General features: G+C 38.3%; 4 protein-coding genes across 6 annotated transcripts; 2 read left to right on the forward strand and 2 right to left on the reverse strand.

Moving 5' to 3' along the window:
• Positions 1–201: 201 nt before the first annotated feature.
• hgsnat (heparan-alpha-glucosaminide N-acetyltransferase) lies at positions 202–8,634 on the reverse strand. 3 transcript variants are annotated; one of them, XM_026304339.1, is made up of 18 exons: positions 8,593–8,634; positions 7,164–7,279; positions 6,922–7,058; positions 6,340–6,458; positions 6,147–6,216; positions 5,862–5,931; positions 5,300–5,403; positions 4,863–4,939; positions 4,693–4,723; positions 4,161–4,321; positions 3,868–3,983; positions 3,555–3,676; positions 3,143–3,269; positions 2,868–2,954; positions 2,644–2,721; positions 2,385–2,455; positions 1,922–2,034; positions 202–1,610 (listed from the first exon to the last, which is right to left on the reverse strand). In XM_026304339.1, exons 2-18 carry the CDS (start codon positions 7,242–7,244, stop codon positions 1,429–1,431), a joined length of 1,746 nt encoding a protein of 581 aa, XP_026160124.1. In that variant the 5' UTR covers positions 7,245–7,279; positions 8,593–8,634; the 3' UTR covers positions 202–1,428. The 3 variants fall into 3 exon arrangements, with proteins under 3 accessions (XP_026160124.1, XP_026160122.1, XP_026160123.1); XM_026304337.1 differs by lacking the exon at positions 8,593–8,634 and adding an exon at positions 8,088–8,478; XM_026304338.1 differs by lacking the exon at positions 8,593–8,634 and adding an exon at positions 7,615–7,719.
• Positions 8,635–8,683: 49 nt separating this feature from the next.
• On the forward strand, positions 8,684–10,652 carry LOC113128464 (dynactin subunit 6-like). The gene is made up of 7 exons (XM_026303811.2): positions 8,684–8,769; positions 8,953–9,017; positions 9,158–9,263; positions 9,395–9,480; positions 9,590–9,637; positions 9,733–9,875; positions 10,346–10,652. Exons 1-7 carry the CDS (start codon positions 8,741–8,743, stop codon positions 10,436–10,438), a joined length of 570 nt encoding a protein of 189 aa, XP_026159596.1. The 5' UTR covers positions 8,684–8,740; the 3' UTR covers positions 10,439–10,652.
• A 1-nt stretch (position 10,653) lies between these two features.
• gtf2e2 (general transcription factor IIE, polypeptide 2, beta) lies at positions 10,654–20,530 on the reverse strand. The gene is made up of 8 exons (XM_026303809.2): positions 20,345–20,530; positions 19,636–19,800; positions 14,090–14,172; positions 13,381–13,488; positions 12,680–12,862; positions 12,459–12,552; positions 11,807–11,922; positions 10,654–11,660 (listed from the first exon to the last, which is right to left on the reverse strand). The coding sequence occupies exons 2-8, from the start codon at positions 19,793–19,795 to the stop codon at positions 11,541–11,543; spliced, it is 864 nt and encodes a 287-aa protein (XP_026159594.1). The 5' UTR covers positions 19,796–19,800; positions 20,345–20,530; the 3' UTR covers positions 10,654–11,540.
• Positions 15,533–19,327, forward strand: smim18 (small integral membrane protein 18). Its single transcript, XM_026303810.2, has 2 exons — positions 15,533–15,730; positions 18,236–19,327. The coding sequence occupies exon 2, from the start codon at positions 18,241–18,243 to the stop codon at positions 18,553–18,555; it is 315 nt and encodes a 104-aa protein (XP_026159595.1). The 5' UTR covers positions 15,533–15,730; positions 18,236–18,240; the 3' UTR covers positions 18,556–19,327.
• Positions 20,531–20,766: the final 236 nt, after the last annotated feature.

A 20,766-nucleotide genomic window follows, 5' to 3' on the forward strand; every position in this document is an offset into this window, starting at 1 on the left:
TTAAAAGACAGAAAGCACCGCCTGGAGATGAATGTGTTGGGTTAAGTGTAGCACTGGAGACACATGACAGAAAACATCCAGAATAGTATTTATTACTGCTAGAATGACCACATGCACATCCGACTAAAGACCTATCATAAAGAAATAACCACACTAACATCATTAAACTAAACTCACACAAACACCAGAAATTATTTTTAGACTTTAGATTTTTAGATTTATTAAATAATTGTATTTTCAAATAAGGAATATAAAAATGAATGTATAAAAGTTTTAAATCCATCGATTAAGACAGTACTAGATTAGCTATTCAAAAATTTCTCACAGCATTTGGATTTTGTACAGACTGATATATTAATTTGCAAAATGTGTTAACAAATGTCATATTTATATTCATTCTCAACTGTAGAAGGGATTACAAGTATATAGTTATGTGAGAGTAATGGCAGTACAGTTTTATGGCATGATATACAATACAAGCTCAACAATGGCTACTCATAAAAGCAAAGTTTTGGCCAAGGAAAGGCAAATTGTTTGTGCCAACACTGACATAAAAAAGGGGCATTAGTAACAAAACAGAATGTGCAGCTTTGTGACTTCTGCTTTTGATTATACAATCAAAAAAAAGATGCTTCTGCATTAACCAACAATAAAAACACACAACCGCCACTGGATTTCAACAGTAACGTGACATGCCCTCCCTTAACATCCCTTCAGCACTTGATAACACGCAGCATGGTATGTCACCCCACTGGATGCTTGCTGACAGAGAAAGCAGGAAGAAGAGGGGAGCCAAAGATTGTAAATAGAAAACACTTGGACTTGTGCACGAGTAGTAATATCATCTTCCACTGTGCAGCAGAAATGAAGAAAGCTTATAATGCACTCTCAACAGTCTTTTCTTTTGAGTGTATTTCATTTAATGTCCACTGCTCTTTAAGAGTTAATCTTACAAATACTCACTTCTTCTTTCAGGGTAATTCAACTATACCTAAGATGGCAGCAGGGATTCTCCCAAGGGGAAGTCAACTAGGATTTGGTAAACCACAAATGTAATGCACTGCTGGCATAAGAAAAGGAATGAAAACCAGCATTTATGAAACACAAAGAGCAGATGAACATGTCTTCATAATTCCCTCGCACCAACTTTTCCTGAGTTAGTAAAGATATTTGGCAGGGGTAAGGCGCATCATATCTTAATCTCTTTGGAAAAAAAAAACATTTATGGACTATAGAGAAGTGACTGAACATTAAAAAAACAAAAAACTCTGCTGTTTAAAAGAAGAAACCCGTTCAGAGACAGAGCACTATCATAATTTTGACAAAATAAGTCAGACTCCTGTTTCCCACTCTCCAAATAACTTCAGATTATTACTCCAGCAATTCTGGCGTAAACAATGTTCTCTTCTTATTTAGGGGACTCCACTTCTAAATTTTCCAGAAAATCTTCTTTCTGTACAGCACGTAGGCGATAAAGACCCAACAGGAAGTAGCCACAAGGTTCTGCGTGAGGTGCTCAGCGTGGGATTGGCTATTGGCCATGCGCCAACGGAAGGGGAAATAATCCTCAAACACTTCATGGCCTATGTACACGAGGATGGAGTTCATACCTGGAATCACACATGCAAGTGAGAGTAGAGCAAGGGTCATGTTGAGTATACAGAATTACATAACCACTGGTAAATTTAATAGATTTAAGACCATGTCAGTTCTGTAGATTTGTAGGTGTAATATTACACTTATAAGTACTGACTTCCATATACGGCACCTTTTCATATCACACTCAATCAGAAACTGTATCAATGTAGACAATAAAAGTTTGTGCTATCGAGAATTTGGTTTAAATTTTAAAAAAAATTTTGGTTTAAAGGTTAAAAAAAAATGACATTCCAAAAAATTGATGTCTGCTAATGGTGCTCACCGGGGTAGTAGAAAGGTGCTCCAGACCACCACTTCTTCACATCTACTATGTAGTAAATCAGCACTAGCAGCACAAAAGCAAAACAGGCCAGTGTTGTCACATAGGACAGAGACCTACAAATGAAATGTATAGAAACAATAGGAATTGTTAAATACATCAAGTAGAAAATCCTTGTAGGCTGGATAAGTTTTCTTTTGTCTGAAGACTTTCTATTATTTTTCTAGGTTTGCTAGAAAACTATTGTCAAGCAAGAAAAAACAACTTCACACTTGTAATTTAAAGCACATTAGTCGCAGTACCTTGTGATAAAAGGTTAACAACGCCTGACTGTGCCAAACCATGCACAGGCCTGGTCGGGTGACAACTTTCAAATTCTACCCTTGTTAGACTCATCATTTACTCATTAGTTGCGCAATAAAAAAAACTCTTCTTCCATCTAAAAGTGAATAAAAACAAACTTTACCACAGGTTCTTGTTGACAGGAATGAAGCCCTGGTCTGTGGAACATTTGGTCAGAACTGCTGACACAACTCCCTGTGGGTTACAAAAGATTTGTTTTTTTTTTTTTAAATCAGGAGGGGCAATGAGATAAAAAAGTCTAAAACACTGTGACTGAGATACTATGTAATATGCCATTAAATATACTCAGAAGCAACAACTAATTGATATACATGTATCCATACTGCAGAGAAAGATGATGTGACATAAGTTAATGTGCTTACCAAAAATAGACCCCATATAAGGAATCTTGACATAATACTTTTGTGGAGATTTCTGTAGTGTAAGATTATTTTTCCTGCCTGCGGACAATAAAAACACAAAACAAAAAATGGATTTCCTGTGGTTTTCCAAAGAACTATATTAATATCAAATTGTGACATCAAAAATCTAAATATATGCAAGAGCTAAAATGAAGAGAGAAGCTAAACAAATGCACATTACAAACCTGTAATCCAAGAAAAGCCATGAAGATGGAGTTGATGCTGCCAAGAACACCTTCTGGATCATATGGCATGTTAGTTGCGTAAATCACCTTCATTTAAATAGAAACAGAAGTAGATATTTGTAAATATATTTAAGACACAGTTTATTTTTGCATCACCTGCAATGTTAGCATGGTTGTGGATAGCAAGTGTGTACAGTCCTATCAGATAGAAACATGATGTGTAAGCTAAAACGTCATAGCTGTTGTATGTTTAGGTTGTATTGCTGGTCACTAACCCGTGACGTAGGAGACTGATAGATGTGGTTTTCTCCCAGGAGCCACCGGTCAACGAACCCAGCTGCTCCACCAGTACAGTTGGCGTATAGGCCCATGTCCCCAATTCCACCTGGACCCAGGTAGCCTCTGTTCCAAAAGTCAGTGTTGTTAATATGGGATAAAGAATATCAAAACCAAGGCTAAGGTTTAAAAACAAACCTGATGCTTCACTGTTATTAAAAAAAAAAAAAAACAATTAAAATTAACAACATATTCATTCAGTATCTTCGATTGCCAATAGGAAAGCAGAGCAATTCCCCAAATAAACTTCAATGATAGAAATTTTAAATCTGCTTTTATACCTAGGTGTGAAATGCACATGACAGAAATACCTTCCAGAAACAGACAAAATACAAAGATGTCCTGACTCACGTTGGGCAATGTGGTACAGGAAGTAGAAGAGTGATGCAGAGCCAGATGACCTCTAAGACAAGCACACACAGCCAAGCTGGCCAGTACAGCAAGATGTCAAGTCCAGGGGACCACCAAGCATCCTGGAAAACACAGACATGCCCCAGCTTTTTTTTCCTTCAAAACACATATAAATACATTTCTTACATACAGGTAAACAAGAGATTACCCGCGAATTATAGAATAAGCATATAATTTTATGGAAACTTTATTTCATGAAAAGTTTGCATTAGCACTAACACTGAATGAGCATAAAATGGAGCTCTTGACTCACCATCACAAGGACGTCAAGGTGACGCCTCGCAACCAACACGTCCAGGCAGGCTACAGCCAGGTATGACCAGGCCAGACGCTGCAAAACCCCAGGGATGCGCAAATTGTCCCAAGATACTGTGGTGTGGATAAGGATGCAGTTTCAGCACACAGCCAAGTAAAAAGAAAAACAGGAGACATACGCACCCAAATTTACTGTTTATAAAAAAATATAAGAACATGCCATGCTCTACTGATCACCAAAAAGTGTTTGCAATATTTTAGTCAACATAAAAGAAGTATGTTTATACTCACAGGGTCCCTGGCAATAGTTTGGGTTGATGATGAACACGCCAATGGCAAAGAGCTGTATGCTCCTCCACACAACTTTCCTCAGCACTGAGCAGCGGGTTGAACCTGCACGCAGCAGGGAGTTGATTGACAGGGCTATGGATGTTCCCATAATAAACACAAACCTGGTGGAGGAGGTAAACACAAAGTGCCAGAAAATAAGGCTGAAACAGCAGTAAAGTAAAATAAGTGAGAAATGCTTAAATTGGTTTTATATATGTTAACTGATAAGGTTTAGGTTTCAGTCTGGGATCAGGTTTTAAATCCAACTGCCCTGATGAAATTTCAAATCTTAATTGCACTTTTGGAGCATTTTGGGTAGTAGGCAGAATTAACTAACGGTAAAAATACAGAAAAGCCTTAAAAATACATATAAGCAAAAACTGTGTAAATGGAAACAAAGGACACAAAAATAACTGTCCTTCCAGAGTGGGTCAGATGATATGCAGCACTAAGATATTGTTGGGAATCTTTTCAGAAGAAATTTTGAGCTTACCAAGGGAAGACAAGGTCTGCAACAGTGAGACCTGAAACAAAATAAACAGGAAACACAACCTTCAAAATAAAATACATACTTTCTTAGCTGATACAGCTAAGAAAGATTTGTAAGTAATTTGTGACATAATAAAAAATGTCCAAAGCAGAACGAGGCCACTCGCCACTCACCGTTCCAGCTTTCATGTTTAAAGAACCAGTATCGCCCTCCTCCATAGTTCACGAAAACCATAATGACTAACGAGATACTGACAGAAAAGGGAGAAAATGTGACATTACTGAGCATCACAGGCAGAAGATTACACCAAACAAAACAAACAAAGCTACATGAACTTTTTTTTTTTTTTTCAAATCATTGTAGTTGCAATATAAGTTATGTAAGGCATGAAAATATCTTGAAACAAAGACGACAACTTGAACACAATGGATCCATGTTAACATTATTAGCAAGGGGCTATTCATAAGTGACAATTCCAGTTTCAGCTGCTCAAGTGTCACACTGCAGTTTGAACTGCATGGTACAGTATAAACAGGTCAGGCCAAGGTTCAATTCAGCTACAAATTTTAGATGAGCAAGTTGATCTGCAATGGTAAGAGGTGTGGCCTACCCTCTGAACGTGTCCAAAGATCGTAGTCTCTTGTTTTGGCTGGGTGGGGAAGGAATGATATTGTCAGTAACAGGTGCCGCTATCCTGCCAGGGCTGCCCAGGTCCTGAATGGTAAAAGTTAGACACTAACATTATTCTACTGGAATCATGGATATGACTGTACAAAGAGTTATACATATAAGTGACACATAAATATTCACTTTTGATTAACATATCTTAACACAAGAAGGCTGCAATTTTCTTCTACTATTCAATATATTTAATTTGAATGCATGTGAATTCAGATAGCGTTAATGTTTTAATGTTAACAGTCCCTTGAAGCCAAATGATGCCTATTGCCTAGTAAATAGATGAAGGATACATTACAATATGTACAATACATACAATGCAGTATAAAATTATACACACTATCATCAGTGAACAACCAATCTGGTGTTTTAATCAAACTCTAAAAACTAAACATGAAATTTTACTACTCATTTTGGTTTAGTTAAAGTATCATTGTGGCTAAATAAGACACATGGAGTTTGTGGTTGTAAGAATTCCCTACATTAACACTCACAGAGTTGATGAGCCTCTCTGTCTCCATGGAGCCGCCAATTCGGTAGAGCATACTCTTCACGGCATCAAGCCTGGACCAGAAATAATCAAAGAGTTTATTAGTACTTGTATAATACACACCAGGTCACAGCTGGGACAAGAATACAATAGCAATGTTTCTAATGTAATTGGGCTAAGTGTAAATCATTATATGTATATTTGGTTTTGTTTGAAGGCTGTAGAAGATTTGGCATTTTCTGAATATATAAAGACAAATTAAACAATACAGTTAGCGAAATGACTTTACCCTAATATTACTCTTCCGATGGAAGACACCAAACCCAGTCCAGCAAAGATAAGAAATGCTACCAAGATCGCTGTGAAAACAGGGAAAAGTGAGTTACATGTGCACCCAGTTCAGGGTAAATAAAGCATCACAGCGCTTGACATATGTTGATGCCACGCAAGCAAATGAATGTATCTGAATGTGACAAACTCACGTATGTAGCTGTTGACAGGTTCTGCATCAGTCACTACAGAGCAGTTGACTGCTGAGGGGTTATTCATATTTTTCACCCATAGAGAGTAGTTTCCATGCTCCCCAAAGTGGAATGGAACCCTTTAATTAATTAAAAATGATATGCTAACCAGGCAGCAAACCAGCCAGAGAGATCAATAAACATTACATGCAGATAATCATGCCACTGATTTATAAGTTGCAGATTTTTGTAATAACGTAACATAGTCTTCTCGGCCTAATAAACTGCGCAAATGTAAATCACATCTCCTGAAATGTTGAATTTCAGAGTTTAATTTTTATAAAAAATGATGTTCCCTCTTAAGCTACTTGGTAAGGTGATTCATTCCTTTTTAAGATGCGCTGCAGCATCTCAACCGTGAAATGGAACTGTATGGGATGGTAAAATGTTACCAAAATCTTAGACTGATTCATTATTGTTTATTAGTATGTCCTGCCATGGATAATGCCATGGACAAATATTCTTAAATTGTAAGTCCCACTATACAGTTTAAGTGCATATAACAAAAGAAATGTGTCTATAAATGCTGTGTCTTTAACTTACCTGCAGATTTCCAGGTTGTCAAGACTGTTATTGAACTGTAGTGTGATTTCATGCTGTGTGCTCACTGTGAAGTCTGCTGAACTGGGCTGGCCAGGACTGGGTGCTGCTGGTACCAGCCCTAGCTGCTGATACAAACACTGGGACACAAAGAAACAAGGGTCCAGATCAGCACACCCTCATCATGCTCCTCTGAGATAGGTCAAACATCCACAGAACACAACATGTGATGTGGATGTACCCACCTGGTAGCAGCGCTGTGACATCCACGACACCACCACTTCAGTGTCCAGCTCATTGCTGACTTTGAGAAACGCCTCGTCCATCTTCAGGGCTATGTGTTTATGATGAGGGAAGCCAGCTGGAGAAAGGAAAGAGAAGTGCACATTGTGCTAATCAGTCTAAATCAAATGAGCAAATCCATTTGCTGGTCAGACACAGAACACATGCAAAAAGATGCAACAGTTTACAGTGTTTCTGTAGCTGCCCACACTCAACAAACAGAGATTAGTTTAACCATCAATAACCCGTAACTCTACATTTGCATTTACACTGGTGTAAATATGACGGCACAGCTGGCTATAGCCTGACTGCATGTCGAGAGATAGAAAGATATTATGCAGGTCAGATGTAAATCAAACTTTTAAAACGCATTTTTAAAAGCTACAGTCGTACAACCAGCTTTTTGTAACTGACCTCAAACCTGTGGTTCACTGCTATCGAGACTTTTTTCCCATATGAGAGTACAGTAGCTCGAAGGAAATCTGCCCTGTGCTACAGGCAGCTACAGGCAGACAGCAAAGCATGTGAGAGGGATGAAGCTCTCCCCTGCACAGCCCCGTGGTCACATGCTGAATTAGTCCATAAATATCACCAGGAGGGAAGGTCAAAAACCTGGGGCTCATTCTTACACTGTAGTCGGTGCTAATATAACGTTACAGTTAACCACAAACTAACATGTTTTATAGCCTAATAGCCCAACATCTAAACAACAGTCCTCTCCTGGTTGGTCGACTGAAGTCACTTTCATACAGTTTAACAACTTAACAGTTAAACACAACCAGGGGTGATTGCTGAAAATTGCTGTACGTTAGCCAGCTAAGTTGCTAAACTAGCCACGAAGCTACTATTAGTTTTTTAGCTCACATGCTAACAGCGCAGATACTTACAGTGAGATAACGTTACTTCAGCTGTCAGCGGCACCACGCAAACAGCTACAACCAAAACAACAGCAGCAATGGAAAACATGCACGTCTCTGGATGTGCCATGTCTTCCTGTCTAACCCGTTTCACCCCTGCGACTGAAGATGTGTCTCCTGAGATTTTCTTTAGTTTCCTTTTTGCCATAACATTTTCCACTTCCGAGCCTACTTTGTTTTGACATTGTAGTGGAAGCGAGAGGGGTCAAAGTAACGATAGCTGTTCGTTTCACACAGATAATCATCGATCAATGAAACCTGTTTGGCAAAGGTTTGATAAGAGGCTGTGTTTTGCCTGAGCCACTCGGCTTACATAAAATCTCAAACACTGCAGTTAACGTTTCTGTACACTTTAGCATTCTATATATATTACCCAGTATCTCATATAGGAGAAAAGAAAAGGTGTGAATTTGAATTTACAGTGTTTAACATGGATAAATTACCAGCCCTAATTAATTAATGATTAAATAATCACCACGGTAGTGTAGTCACACCTTTACTGTTACAGATCAAAACCATCTGGTTATTAACGTTGACGCATGCGCACCCACGGTCACAACAAGGATTCTAAGTCGATAATCGAGCGAATCAACGGAGCCTCCCATCGGTCTTCGTCTATCACGATGGCAGATAAACAAAATACCCAGAAAAAGTAATATAAATATTCCGTTAAACAGCTACCTGCTTAGCTAAATGTTAATGTATAAAAAGATATGGCTGAACAGCAGCAAAGAAATAACGCGTAAATTCTTGAATGGGTCAGCGAAGTAGATAGCTAGCAACATTAGCTAGATGATATTGTCACTTTTTTCCCTCACTGTTTCTCTTTTTTCAGTGTCAAAATAGCTGCTGGAGCCGTAGTTTGTGTTGAAAGTGAAATCAGAGGAGATGTCACCATAGGTAAGATGTTTCCTTTGGTCAGTGGCACCGCCGAGTTAAGAGAACCTGCATTTCTTCACTTCTAAGCTGATCAGACCAACAAAGAAGTTAACTGGTTTATCTGTATCTGCTGTGTTTTGACATTCTCTGTGTTTCTTCAGGCCCCAGGACAGTGGTTCACCCAAAAGCTCGCATCATTGCAGAGGCAGGACCCATCGTGATTGGGGAAGGCAATTTGATCGAGGAGCAAGCTCTGATTATCAATAGGTAATGTCAGTTTTCTACCTCAGTGTATAACATGTACAGGAGTGTTTTATCCACCTTCGCAAATATCTATATTTTGTAAGTATCACTACCTGCACCATAATAACTACAAGTGTGTTTGTTCTATCCTACAGTTACCCAGAAAACATAACACCAGACTCAGAGGTAGAACCAAAGACGATGACCATTGGCATCAACAATGTATTTGAAGTTGGCTGTGGTATCCTTTTCCCTAGCCTGACAAGCCATGATCTATTATTCAAGTGATTGTATAACCATTTAATGAATCTTAATCAAATGTGTTAGTTGCCTTAACTGACAACTAACAGTATCACAAGCCCTGAAAATTGGGGACAACAATGTAATAGAATCTAAAGGTGGGATCTTTTTCTTCTTTGTTTGGCTGTTGGGAAGGACTGAGCATTTAGCTGAATGAAGTCACTCATGTATCAAATACTGTGTTGTTTTCTAGCTGACGTTGGCCGGAACGTGATCCTCACCAGTGGCTGTATTATTGGAGCCTTCTGCCAGGTCAACACTTGTGAAGTCATCCCAGAGAACACGGTTATCTATGGCGCTGGTTGTATGAGGAGGGTTCAGACAGAGAGACCACAGGTACATATGCACATTTTAGGCAACATTTAGCATGTAAACAGCAACCAATTAATTGGTATTTTCAGCTTCTGTCTGTGTGAGTATATGTAATGTCTTTATTTAAAGAAACTGTACAGCTATATGCTACTATTGCGAAAGAGACACATTGCCAAAGAGACACATGAGCAGATATATAAATATGCCTACCTTAAATTTGACTGTATTGTATATACAACTCTGCTTTCTCTGGTTACATATTTTAGTCATGTATACATAGTTCTTCAAAGGTAACTGAAAATCTCCCATGTATATAAATGCAAAACGTAATATTTTTACAACCCTGTCGAATGCAACGCTGCACTGTATGAATTACTACAGAATAGAAATTCCCTGTCCCAGCTGAACAAAGTGGGGGATTAATTTTAATCTCACTACTGAAACCGCTGTGAAAAACACCAGTTTTGTGTGTTCTGTCTGTCTTGTATTTACAGCCCCAGACTCTTCAGCTTGACTTTCTGATGAAGATTTTGCCAAACTACCACCATTTAAAGAAAACCGTTAAAGCAGGCCACAGTGCTAGCTAAACTTCACTATTCAGAATTATAAATGGCTAGCTAACCTGGGTTTAAATATGTAATGCTAAGCATGAATGTATATAATTCTATTATATGTACTTCTAGCTTCAGCAGTAATTTTCTCACTGATTCTCATTTTCTACTCTGCTATAACCATTTCATCTTTATCTTGCTGCACTGATGTACTTTTTCTATGATTCATTAAATAACTTCACAATGCTGACGGGGTGCACCATTTACTAATTTATGATCACAGCAGTTACTGAGAGTTCATCAGGTTTTAAATACTGCAGTAAGAATACAGAGAAAGGTTTTTAGTGTATATTCACATAATGAAAATGGAGAAATGGGGACAGTATTTTCATTGATTCTCAATGTGATTTTTATGTACAGCACCTAAATACTCTGTTGTAATTAGTTAATCTAAGAGTTGTTACTGCACTGCATGTTGATCAAGCAATTGGGCAGTATTGTGTAACAGTGCTGTTTATTAAAATAAGTTCCAAAAATTCTACCATTTGAAACCACTATGTCATGGCGCTTTAAAGTAAAAGACCTTAAATATTTTGTAATTCCACAAGTAATGTCTAATGTGTTTCATGCTGGGTGAGAGACCTCAATGTGATGAACAAAACCTGTCTAATGCAGTTCCTTTTAAAAGAAGGGAGGCTCGGCATCAGATGAGATCTGCTGCACTCAAACAAACGTCCACACACAGACACTCCTCTGTGTGATGTACTAACTAAAATGGGAAAAAAAAAAACACATATATACAGTTGAACCTCATTTACACTTTAACAGTAAGGCTGTAGTGCCCCCTATAGGGATGGTAGTTTTGGTAAGGGTATTCAGTTTCCTTAATGGTCTCATTTCCTGTTTATCCTTCAGTTATCACTAATCAATAAACAAACTGAAAAGGATTCCACAACACAGGCACTATTCACTCCATGTAATACAAGACCACTGAGAGGAGTGAAAGAAGCTAGTTTGTTTGACATAACAGACAGCCATGGAAAAACTTTGTGTTGTAGTGTGACCGGTCTCCACCTGCAGCGGCCTCTGATTTACAGATTCAATGTTGCTCCTCCGAGGGCACATACAGTGAGGGGCTTCACTTCTTTACAGGAACACCATCTGAATAATCCTCCAGTACTCCTGCCAAATGGTTGTTGTGGGTCTTGAATTGTTTCTTCCTCTGCCCACCTTGCTTCTTCCTCTTCTGAACTGGTAACTACATGGAGGGAAAAAAAAAAAAAAAAAAAAACATTAGCACTGATTATGACCCTTGAATTAAGTATGAATGTGAGGATTTAGCATTAAAATGTTAAAGCCTTTTTTGTTAGTATAATAAATCATAGCAACCAATCAGATACTGACCACTTTCTTTGGTCCAGTCTCTTGCATAGAGGAGATGCCTTGTCTTTTCAAGTACTCCTCAATCTTCTCTTCATCCATGGAATCAACTGGGACACTCCTCCACAGCTTCTGAAATTCTACAGTTCAGAGAAAGTTTCCTGAGAAAGATCTACACTGATTTAAGACCTGAACACACAATTCAATATTTGTACTGAACTTAGCACAAGCTTGAAACAAAATGTGGTTAAAATTAAAGAATTAATTAATTGTATAAGATAGTTTCAATAGACAAGTATCACATGTGACAGATGAAATGCTACTTTATTAAGGACTAAATGAATTAAAGATTCATTTCCACGTACGGGGGGAGGGTCATTTAACAATATCTAAGGTAAACACTAATATGTGAAAATACACATTGTTCATTTATGTTGTAATTACTTCTTTTATTATACAAAGACACTTTCTCATAGATGAGATTTATTCATGCATATTAAAATTACACTGAAAGAGGCAAATTTCAACTCAAATTTATTTTATTTTTTATTAATAACCGATTATAAAAACCTACACTCAGCTACACAGACAAAAAGAGAGTTAAGACAGACCAACAGAGAGAGAGAGAGAGAAGGATCGAGTTATATCACAACACACAAAGCTGAATAATTCTCACCTTCGTCTACCACAAACTGGCAGTGCTTGTCATTGTAAAAAAGGATCTTTTTCTTGTCTGGTCTTGTCACAAAAATGATCTGGTCCCCCAGAGCCTGTGAGTGATCACATGAAAGCTCATTTCTCTGCATCTATGTCCTTATTTAATCACCACAGTGTTCACACATTACACAAGGGTGTAGGATAGAATGGTATTATCCTTTTTATACTATTGTGTGTTACCTTAATTGCCTTAGCCGCATTGGGCAGTCCTTCCTCTACGTCATCCAGCAGCACTCCTCCCAGGCCGAGCTGGTCATGTTTGTCCAGCAGCCTCACTAAAGCTTTCTTGTCCTTTAAGTTGTACTTAGGCTTGAAGCCGTATGTCCCATCTCGAACCTCAATTTTTGGGTTGTTGACCAGGGCCTGAGATTGGTCAACAGCTCAAGTTTAGTCACTAGTATGTAATGTAATAGACCAGCTAGCACACACTTAGAAGTATTCATTTCATTTTCATACATTTTACCATATTTAAAAGAGAAATTAAGTAGGATAGAACATTACAAATTATGTTTACGTTGCAACGATCCTAAAAAATAAACATATGGACGTACATACGTTATACCAATTTACAGCTATAGTAGCTCCAGATTTATCTTTAGGTCATTTAATTTTTTTTTTCCATTAACAAAAATCTTCAAGAAGGTAATAAATGTTTTATGATGTGTGTTCAGCATCATCAGTTGCTACTCAGTGGCTTCTGTCTTTTGCAACAAATAGGACGCTGTTATAAAATTGTTGCAAGTGTCTCACATCAGCCTAGAGAGAAGTGTCAGGGAAAAATAAGTATTGTGTGGATATGTAGGACACAGAAAATTGTTTTCCTGGTGACTCATGATAGCATGGTATTGAAAATAAATAAATAAATAAATACAGGAACACACCTCTGTCATAAGCCACTGTTTCTGTTTCATACTGATGTCAAGAAGTTTGGTCTCATCCAGAATCTCATCTAAGGTTAGAAAGTGTGTGTCACCATTCTGATGCCTTGTCTGAGAATGCAAGACAGAAAAATACATGGATTTACATAGAGAAACAACGACTACAAAGCCAACAAGAGTATAAAATCTTCCATAGCATCTGTTTTAAAATTCAAGCAATCCTTTGACTGGGTGTTGGCGAAATGTCTACAGTGATTTAGTGCCTCGTATCCAACTGTCAGGGCATTTAATACGGTTCAAATCACTGTGTATTCAACAGATGGCACAAAAAATGCACACATTTAAAGAAAATCTGTCAACTTGAGAACTTGAGTGTGAGTTCTGCAGTGAGGGATGAGTCAGACACCAAGTGTGACAGAGCTTGGCTGTCTCTGTATAGCCACGGCATGATCAACAAGCTGTTTACATACCAAAAGAAAGACTGGGGACCAAATGTTACACATTGAACAAAACACTCACTTTACTAAAAAAAAAGGAAAAACAAAAACAACAACAGAAAAGTTAAGGTTTCAAAAGAGCTTTGATGGAGATTACAACAGGCCTAAAATCTAGCAAATAAGTAGTTGCGGTTGGCACAAATATGAATACAAAGACCTCTACATTCCTAGAGAAAATTCCTTTTTTTAAAGACAAATTGTCTTCAAACACATACCTTCATATAATTGACTATCTTAGCCAGGCAGCCGAATTTGTACCCAGAGCTCGCCTTGATGTTAAAGTTGCCATTACTAGAATCTGTAAAAAAAAAAAAAAAAAAAAAAAAAAAAAACAAGAAAGAACTGGTTAGGCAAAACTTTTGTGTGTAATATTTTTGTAATGGCTGAGACCAGTGGACTAATATGGAAAGACAGAAAAGCTAAAAGCCCAGGTTTAAAAGTTGTGTGTGATTTTTATCTCACTATGTCAAAACAAATCACCAACCACCACCTTTATGAGGTCACTAACATTTATTTAATGATCATTTATTTTTAAATACATGCATCACTCTACTTTTTTTTTTATTTAGCAAATTATACAAAAATTCCACAAACCAACCAACATGTTTGTCTCACTTTTCTGTGTTCTGTGGCACTGTTCCTACAGAACATATACATTGGCTTCCGGAAGCATTTAAATCCCTTCACCTTTTGCACAATTTAATTTTAAAAGTGCAGTGTGTGAAATGTGAAAGATTTACTGGCATCTAGTGTTGAAATTGCAGAATGCAACCTTCTGAGTACCCCTCACCATATACAGGAATGAGGGAGAGCACAGTGGCCAATCTCCCCCCCTTAATAACCCATAATGACAATTTTTTTTTTTTTTTAAGTTGAAATCTTCTCTTTACAAAACTGCTCCTGTGGTCAGGGGTATATTGTTTGCTTCGATTATCCTTCTATCTTCCTTCTATCTATCTAGAACTTGAATAGTCACCCTGTGGCAAACTTGAAGCTCATAAAGTTATATTTGTTTGTATATAAGGTCTCACAATTTACACTGCATATCAGTACAAAAAAAAAAAGCCAAGTTTAAATTCACTGGGATTTTTTGCAAATATCTCACACACATACACACTTTTTAATTTGAAGCACTATTATTTCTAACAGCAGGCCAAGGTATGCTGCATTGACAAAATACATTACAGGGACATCTCATGTATTGTAACATTGTGGCTCAAAGAGCTCAGTGATTCAGAAGAATAAGCTACATCAGATATTATTGTGATTTTTTTTTCTACGGGATTTGATGATAAGAAAAATATAGAAAATTACACATCTTAACCTTTAATGTAATGCTCCTAAAAATACTGTATGCACAGTATGCAAGAATAATCTAGTTATAGTGATTGGGAGTCTGCCCAGCTGGACCTATTTTCTGTTGGAGTCCAGATCCCCCATGCAAAGTGGCTGGGGTCTGAATTCAGCCCTCGCCAATCAAATCTGAACACAGACACTGATTAATGAATGATTCATGGTGTGGGCGGGAGTTTGGGTAGCTGAAAGCTGCACTGTGGGCAGGACGCTGAAACTGTGACAGACCGGTTAACGAATGGTGCAGAGGCAGGGCTAAAAGAAAAGAACCAATGGTGGAGGGAAGCCCCTGCTGTTCAGCTGAGACATGAAGAGCTAGAAGGAGTGGTGGGGCAAGGCAGTGCACGAGCGACGGCTGAAAGTGCATGAGAGTGGAGGAAAACAGGTCGAGGAGTGAACGCAGAGGAGGGAGGGAGTGGAAGACAGAGTGATAGGTGGAGCACTGAAAAGAGGAGCGTGCATCTGTTGACTTGCATCTTGCAAAGACTGAGCCAGACACACAGGTGAGTCTGCATATTTTTCCAGATTAGCATCCTCAAAAGATTGTGTGTTTCAGAATAACAGATCATTGGAATCTACAATATGATTTTAAAATATAGGCTGCAGGCTGCTCCTAGTCTCACTGTGTCAGCAAGCCAGTATTCACTGGGTAATTCATACATTTTTAAACGCAGCAGATCATTTTACAAACGAATTCCTTCTGCATTAGAGATAACTATAATTATACATCACAATACCAAGCAACTATGTAGAGAAAATCTAATTTAACTAAGCTAACATATTTAGGTAGTAATTTTAATATAAGGCCAAGAATGAGCCAACCTGCAATGGCTTAAATAAACATGGATCTGTCCGTCTGCACCACTGCCTCTCGAACATCAAGCATCAGAGACTGTGTGTGTTTCTGTGTCTGTGTGCATAATTTTGCTGTTTGTGGAGATGCTTGACTCAAACTGCAGCTCTCAAAACAAATCAATGAGGGACTGACAGCTGTGAAGAGCCAGCCAGGGGCAATAAAAGTATGTAAGTGGGCTTGGTGTAGCCAGAAAACAATATTTAGCCATACAACACCTGACTTTGGCAGGGATGGGGCTCATTTAGGGTGAGGTAACAGACGCTGTAGGGAGCCAGTGTGTGACTGTTCTGACAAAAGAAAGGAGGAACAGAGACCATGGGGTGGTGGAGGGGGGCAATACCAGGAAGGAGAAATTAGTAAAATAAAAGGCTGTTGTCATGGCAATGTGTAAAGCTGATATTATGAGCTGGATTTATAAGAGGATCCTAAAAAGGAACAGGAGGTTAAAGTGCCGTAATCTGAGAAGAAAATAGGGCAAAACACTTCCCACATACTGTACACACTCTAGATAGATGTGTTTCAGTCTGATCACAAAGAACAATTGCCAGCTCACAGGAAGTGTAGTTAAGAACACCGTTACTGGAAAATGAATGCACCCTAACCACTTTATTATGGGAGTAGCTTCAGAAAAATTGACAAACATGGTCATAGACATTTTTCTTGACAATATTTGTGGGTAATGCTTTGGAATATATGGTAACTATAGTTCCATGTCAATGATATATATATATATATATATATATATATATATATATTACTGAAAACACATCATACAGCATCATGGTACATTTGAGCCACAATGCAAGACTTATACTTAAGCACTGAAGTTTAAAATGTGTGAATTCTTGATTATAACTAAAGCCACAACAACAGGTTCTATTGACTAACAGAAAACCAAGTTACAAAAACACACGATGTGTCCACCCCTTTCTGCAAAAAGGCCCTAAAAGGACCTTGCACATATACAGGTCACACTAAGATGCCCAATTTATCCAATAAACCTGGAATAATTGTTTTTTACTCAGTAAGATCTGTTAAAGTTGTAAGATCTCACAAAAATGCAATCTCAGGATTAGTCTAGTATCTAAGGATGCATTTGGGTCCCTGCTATTCCACTCATTTCTGTATTTGCTCAAGTAATCTGGGTCAGTGCCTTAGTCTCAGCGTGATATATAAAATGCATGCGATTGTGTATGTGTGTTGTGCACAAATACAAGTGTGTGTTTAGAGCATGCATGTGCACATGTGTGTGAGTGGGCAGAGATGCTGGGCACTGTACCCTGAGGATTTAAAATGGTAGGCGTGGGCTAAAAATGTGAAAGGATAGCTGAAGAGAGACAGATGGCCTGACAATGTGCACACTGAAGAACATCTTTTAACTTCATGAGTAAATTGAAAATCCTTAATTACAACATTTTTATCAGATGTTATGGCTGAAGAGTTACAAAACAAGTGACACATTTTACTCTGCACCCATTTATTTCTACCAGGCTTTTAAATCTATTTTTGTTCTGAGAAGATGGCCTCAGTAAGGACTGGATTCTTTTGCAGTAACCTTTTGCTCTATTTAAAAAAAAAAAAAAAAAAAAAAAAAAAAGCTAAAAAATTTCTTCCCATTTAAGCAAAAATCTTTTCTGTAAAGACAGATGTGGTTTATTTTGGTTATATACTGACACTGCAGGTTAGACTTTTACAATATGACACCCTCTATGACTGATAATGATGAAGCACTACCATATTCACATTATTGTAAATTACCTGAGCAAAACTGATGGTTCTAGGAGAGAAAATGGCTTTCCTTTTCTCCTTGCTGTCTCTAGAGAGAGCATACCTTTTCAAACAGCACATTACCTGGGTACATCTTTCTTTTTGTGTTTTTTTATGTTCATTGCTTGTTATTGCTAGTATTAATTGCATCTACAATTCTGGCCCAACAGAGTCCAGTGTATCAAGGTAAAATCTATTACAATGCATTTAAATGCAACACAAAGTAACACAAACTTTCCCTCTCATCACGGGAACAAGCACTTTTCCATAATCACTAAGATGGTCAAAGATGGTCTTTGTGCTGTCACCACCTCACAGTGAAACCCACAACTGCAGGCAATGGTATTAACAATCCATCTTCCTATTTTTTGTTCCTTCAAACCAGAAATCATGGCAAACATCACTACCACTATACAACCAAGTACTCTACCAGAGGCAGTCCCTCTCTCCCACGTCTCCTTGCAGGTCCAGGAAGTCTACCCCTTCCATGACAGCTGGAATGTTGCCTGCTTCATCATCCTTCTGCTCTTCATCCTCACTGTCCTGTCTCTGGCTGCTTTGGCTGTGCTCTATGAGCTACTGGACTGTGGGTGCTGTGCCAAAGGGAAGACACACCACCAGCTACAGGAGGAGGGGCCAGGAAGCTGCAGCAAACTCATGACCAGCATTTGCAAGGAGCCAGAATCTCACACTGAGGTGGTATAGAGGCAGTAATCAAGAAGAAATGGAAGAGCAGGAATTCGGGTTTCATTGCTGAACTGGGTAATACCACAGCGCTGACCTCGATGCCCCGAGAAATGAACATCTATAGCTGCCTAATAATCATTGAATTGGTCACAGTTAAGATGAAATGGAGGAAGAAACAAGATAACAGAACAATGTAAAAAAGGAAGGGAGCCGTTTTTCACACATTTGAAATGAGTCTAAATAGTTTTTCATTTCAATTAAGAGGGAACAATTACACAATTATATTCACTACCACTTAACATGCAGAGCAGACCCCGAAAACCACCGTTTACACCAGATACACTATTAGAAAGAGAGAACACAAGTGGAAATTATACTAATAGTGTGGCTTGAATAAACAAAAATCTGTGATACTGATGAATGAAGGATGCGACAGAATGCGTTAAATCAAGGTGAGATTTATATTGTTTTTTTGTTTGTTTTTCTGTAGAAATTTGTGAGTTCACAACATGATACATAATTAAAAAAAAAAAAAAAAAAAAAAAATCACTAATCAGACCAAATATAAGCAAATTTAAATACATTTCCATGCTTAACAACATCTGCCCTGTGAGCAGTGTGTGTATTTCATGTACTCGCTGGATGGAAATAAGCTTCTTTCATGGTAAAATGTTGTGCACAGAAAATGTGAAAATGAATATCCTAATTTCCCAAAAGAGCAACACATTTCTTTAACATAATTGGACATCATCATTGCTTTCAATAAAGCCTGTGTAGTCTACTCTTTTAATAAATTGTGTACCCGTGCTGTCAACATGTTTAGTATTGATGATGTGACACTTGGTCGTTGCACAGTGATGTACCTTTATCATGTCATATTGAGCACTATATATGATTTCATATGCCTTACCTCAAAATGCCTAATAAACAGTCACTGAATCAGCTCTGTTGATTGATGCATCCCTATGATACTGAAAGGTCCAGTGTTGGTGGTTCATAGGCACATGAATTAGAGTTACAAAGATAATCAGCAGGTACCACCAGGGAAACACTAAGTAACATTTTATAGTGCATTTTCAGAAAACCCGCTCCACTTACCATTGCTGTGTTTAGATCCTGAGGAGCTTTCCTTGTCGACTTTGGGTTTCTTCTTCTTATGCGATCCAGAGTCTGAAGCAGCCTGTCTCTTCTCCACAGCTGGAGTGGACAGAGCTCTTTTCTTGAACAGCTCCCTTTCCCTCAGCAGAGCCGGGTCCATCTTGGACTGACAGGACACAACATACATCAAAAACAGCAACAACTGAACAACAAGCAAATCAGCTAAGCCCCTGTTTAGTCTCTAATGCTAGAGCCAGACATTTCCGATTAACCAGATATTTTTCTCTGGGGTAAAAATGTGCTGCTGAGACCTGACTGATACTCATCTCCCACCGGCTACTGTGTGCGTTGTACATGTTCTCCACCCGCTACTAGTTCACACACAGCAGACGATACATGGCAGCGTCAGCATTTTCACATAGTCTCAGTGTCTGCCCGTAAAAACCAAACGTGAGGTACGGTTGCTGCAATTTGTAAATACTCGCAAGCTAAGTTAGCTAGCGTTAGCATGTTTGTTTGCCAGCCGGGTTACAATTAACTTATTCATTAACTGGTTAGTCAGGATGGTTCTTAATCAGCCTAGTGTTGGTGCTTTGTTGTGAGAATGAAAACTCACAAAAAAGTTATCAGCACAATCAGACGTTGGGCTTGTCGGTTAGCGTTAGCATGCCGACTCATCAAACATTATCTTCCGTTATGTGGCGCTTACCTCACACTTTGTTTCAGTCCTCAGAGAAACTGACGCGTTAGTGCAGGAGCAATGTCTAATAACAAACGCTTCCTTCGATAAATCGCTGCTGTGCCGTGTTCGTCCAAAGGTAATATAAGTTAACGTTAGCTAACTAACTTCACACACTAAACACCACATTATTTCCTCACGCTGCACTTCCGGTTTTTTTTTTTTGTTTGTTTGATTTGTCGGATATCGACAGCTAATCCTTGAGTGACGTCACCGCGTAAAATTTTACTTCAAAAAGAAGTAAAGAAATAAAAGATGCAGCATGTTTGAAGCACCCCATAGTTAGGTGTCTTATTGTTTATTCCCTCAGTCAACAATAGGTCTATGGGCACCTCAAAGGAGCCTCATCAACACGTTTATAATAGATAAATAAAAGTTCAGTGTCATTTTTA

The sequence above is a fragment of the Mastacembelus armatus genome, chromosome 1 (genome assembly GCF_900324485.2).
Source record: "Mastacembelus armatus chromosome 1, fMasArm1.2, whole genome shotgun sequence".
NCBI lineage: Eukaryota > Metazoa > Chordata > Actinopteri > Synbranchiformes > Mastacembelidae > Mastacembelus > Mastacembelus armatus.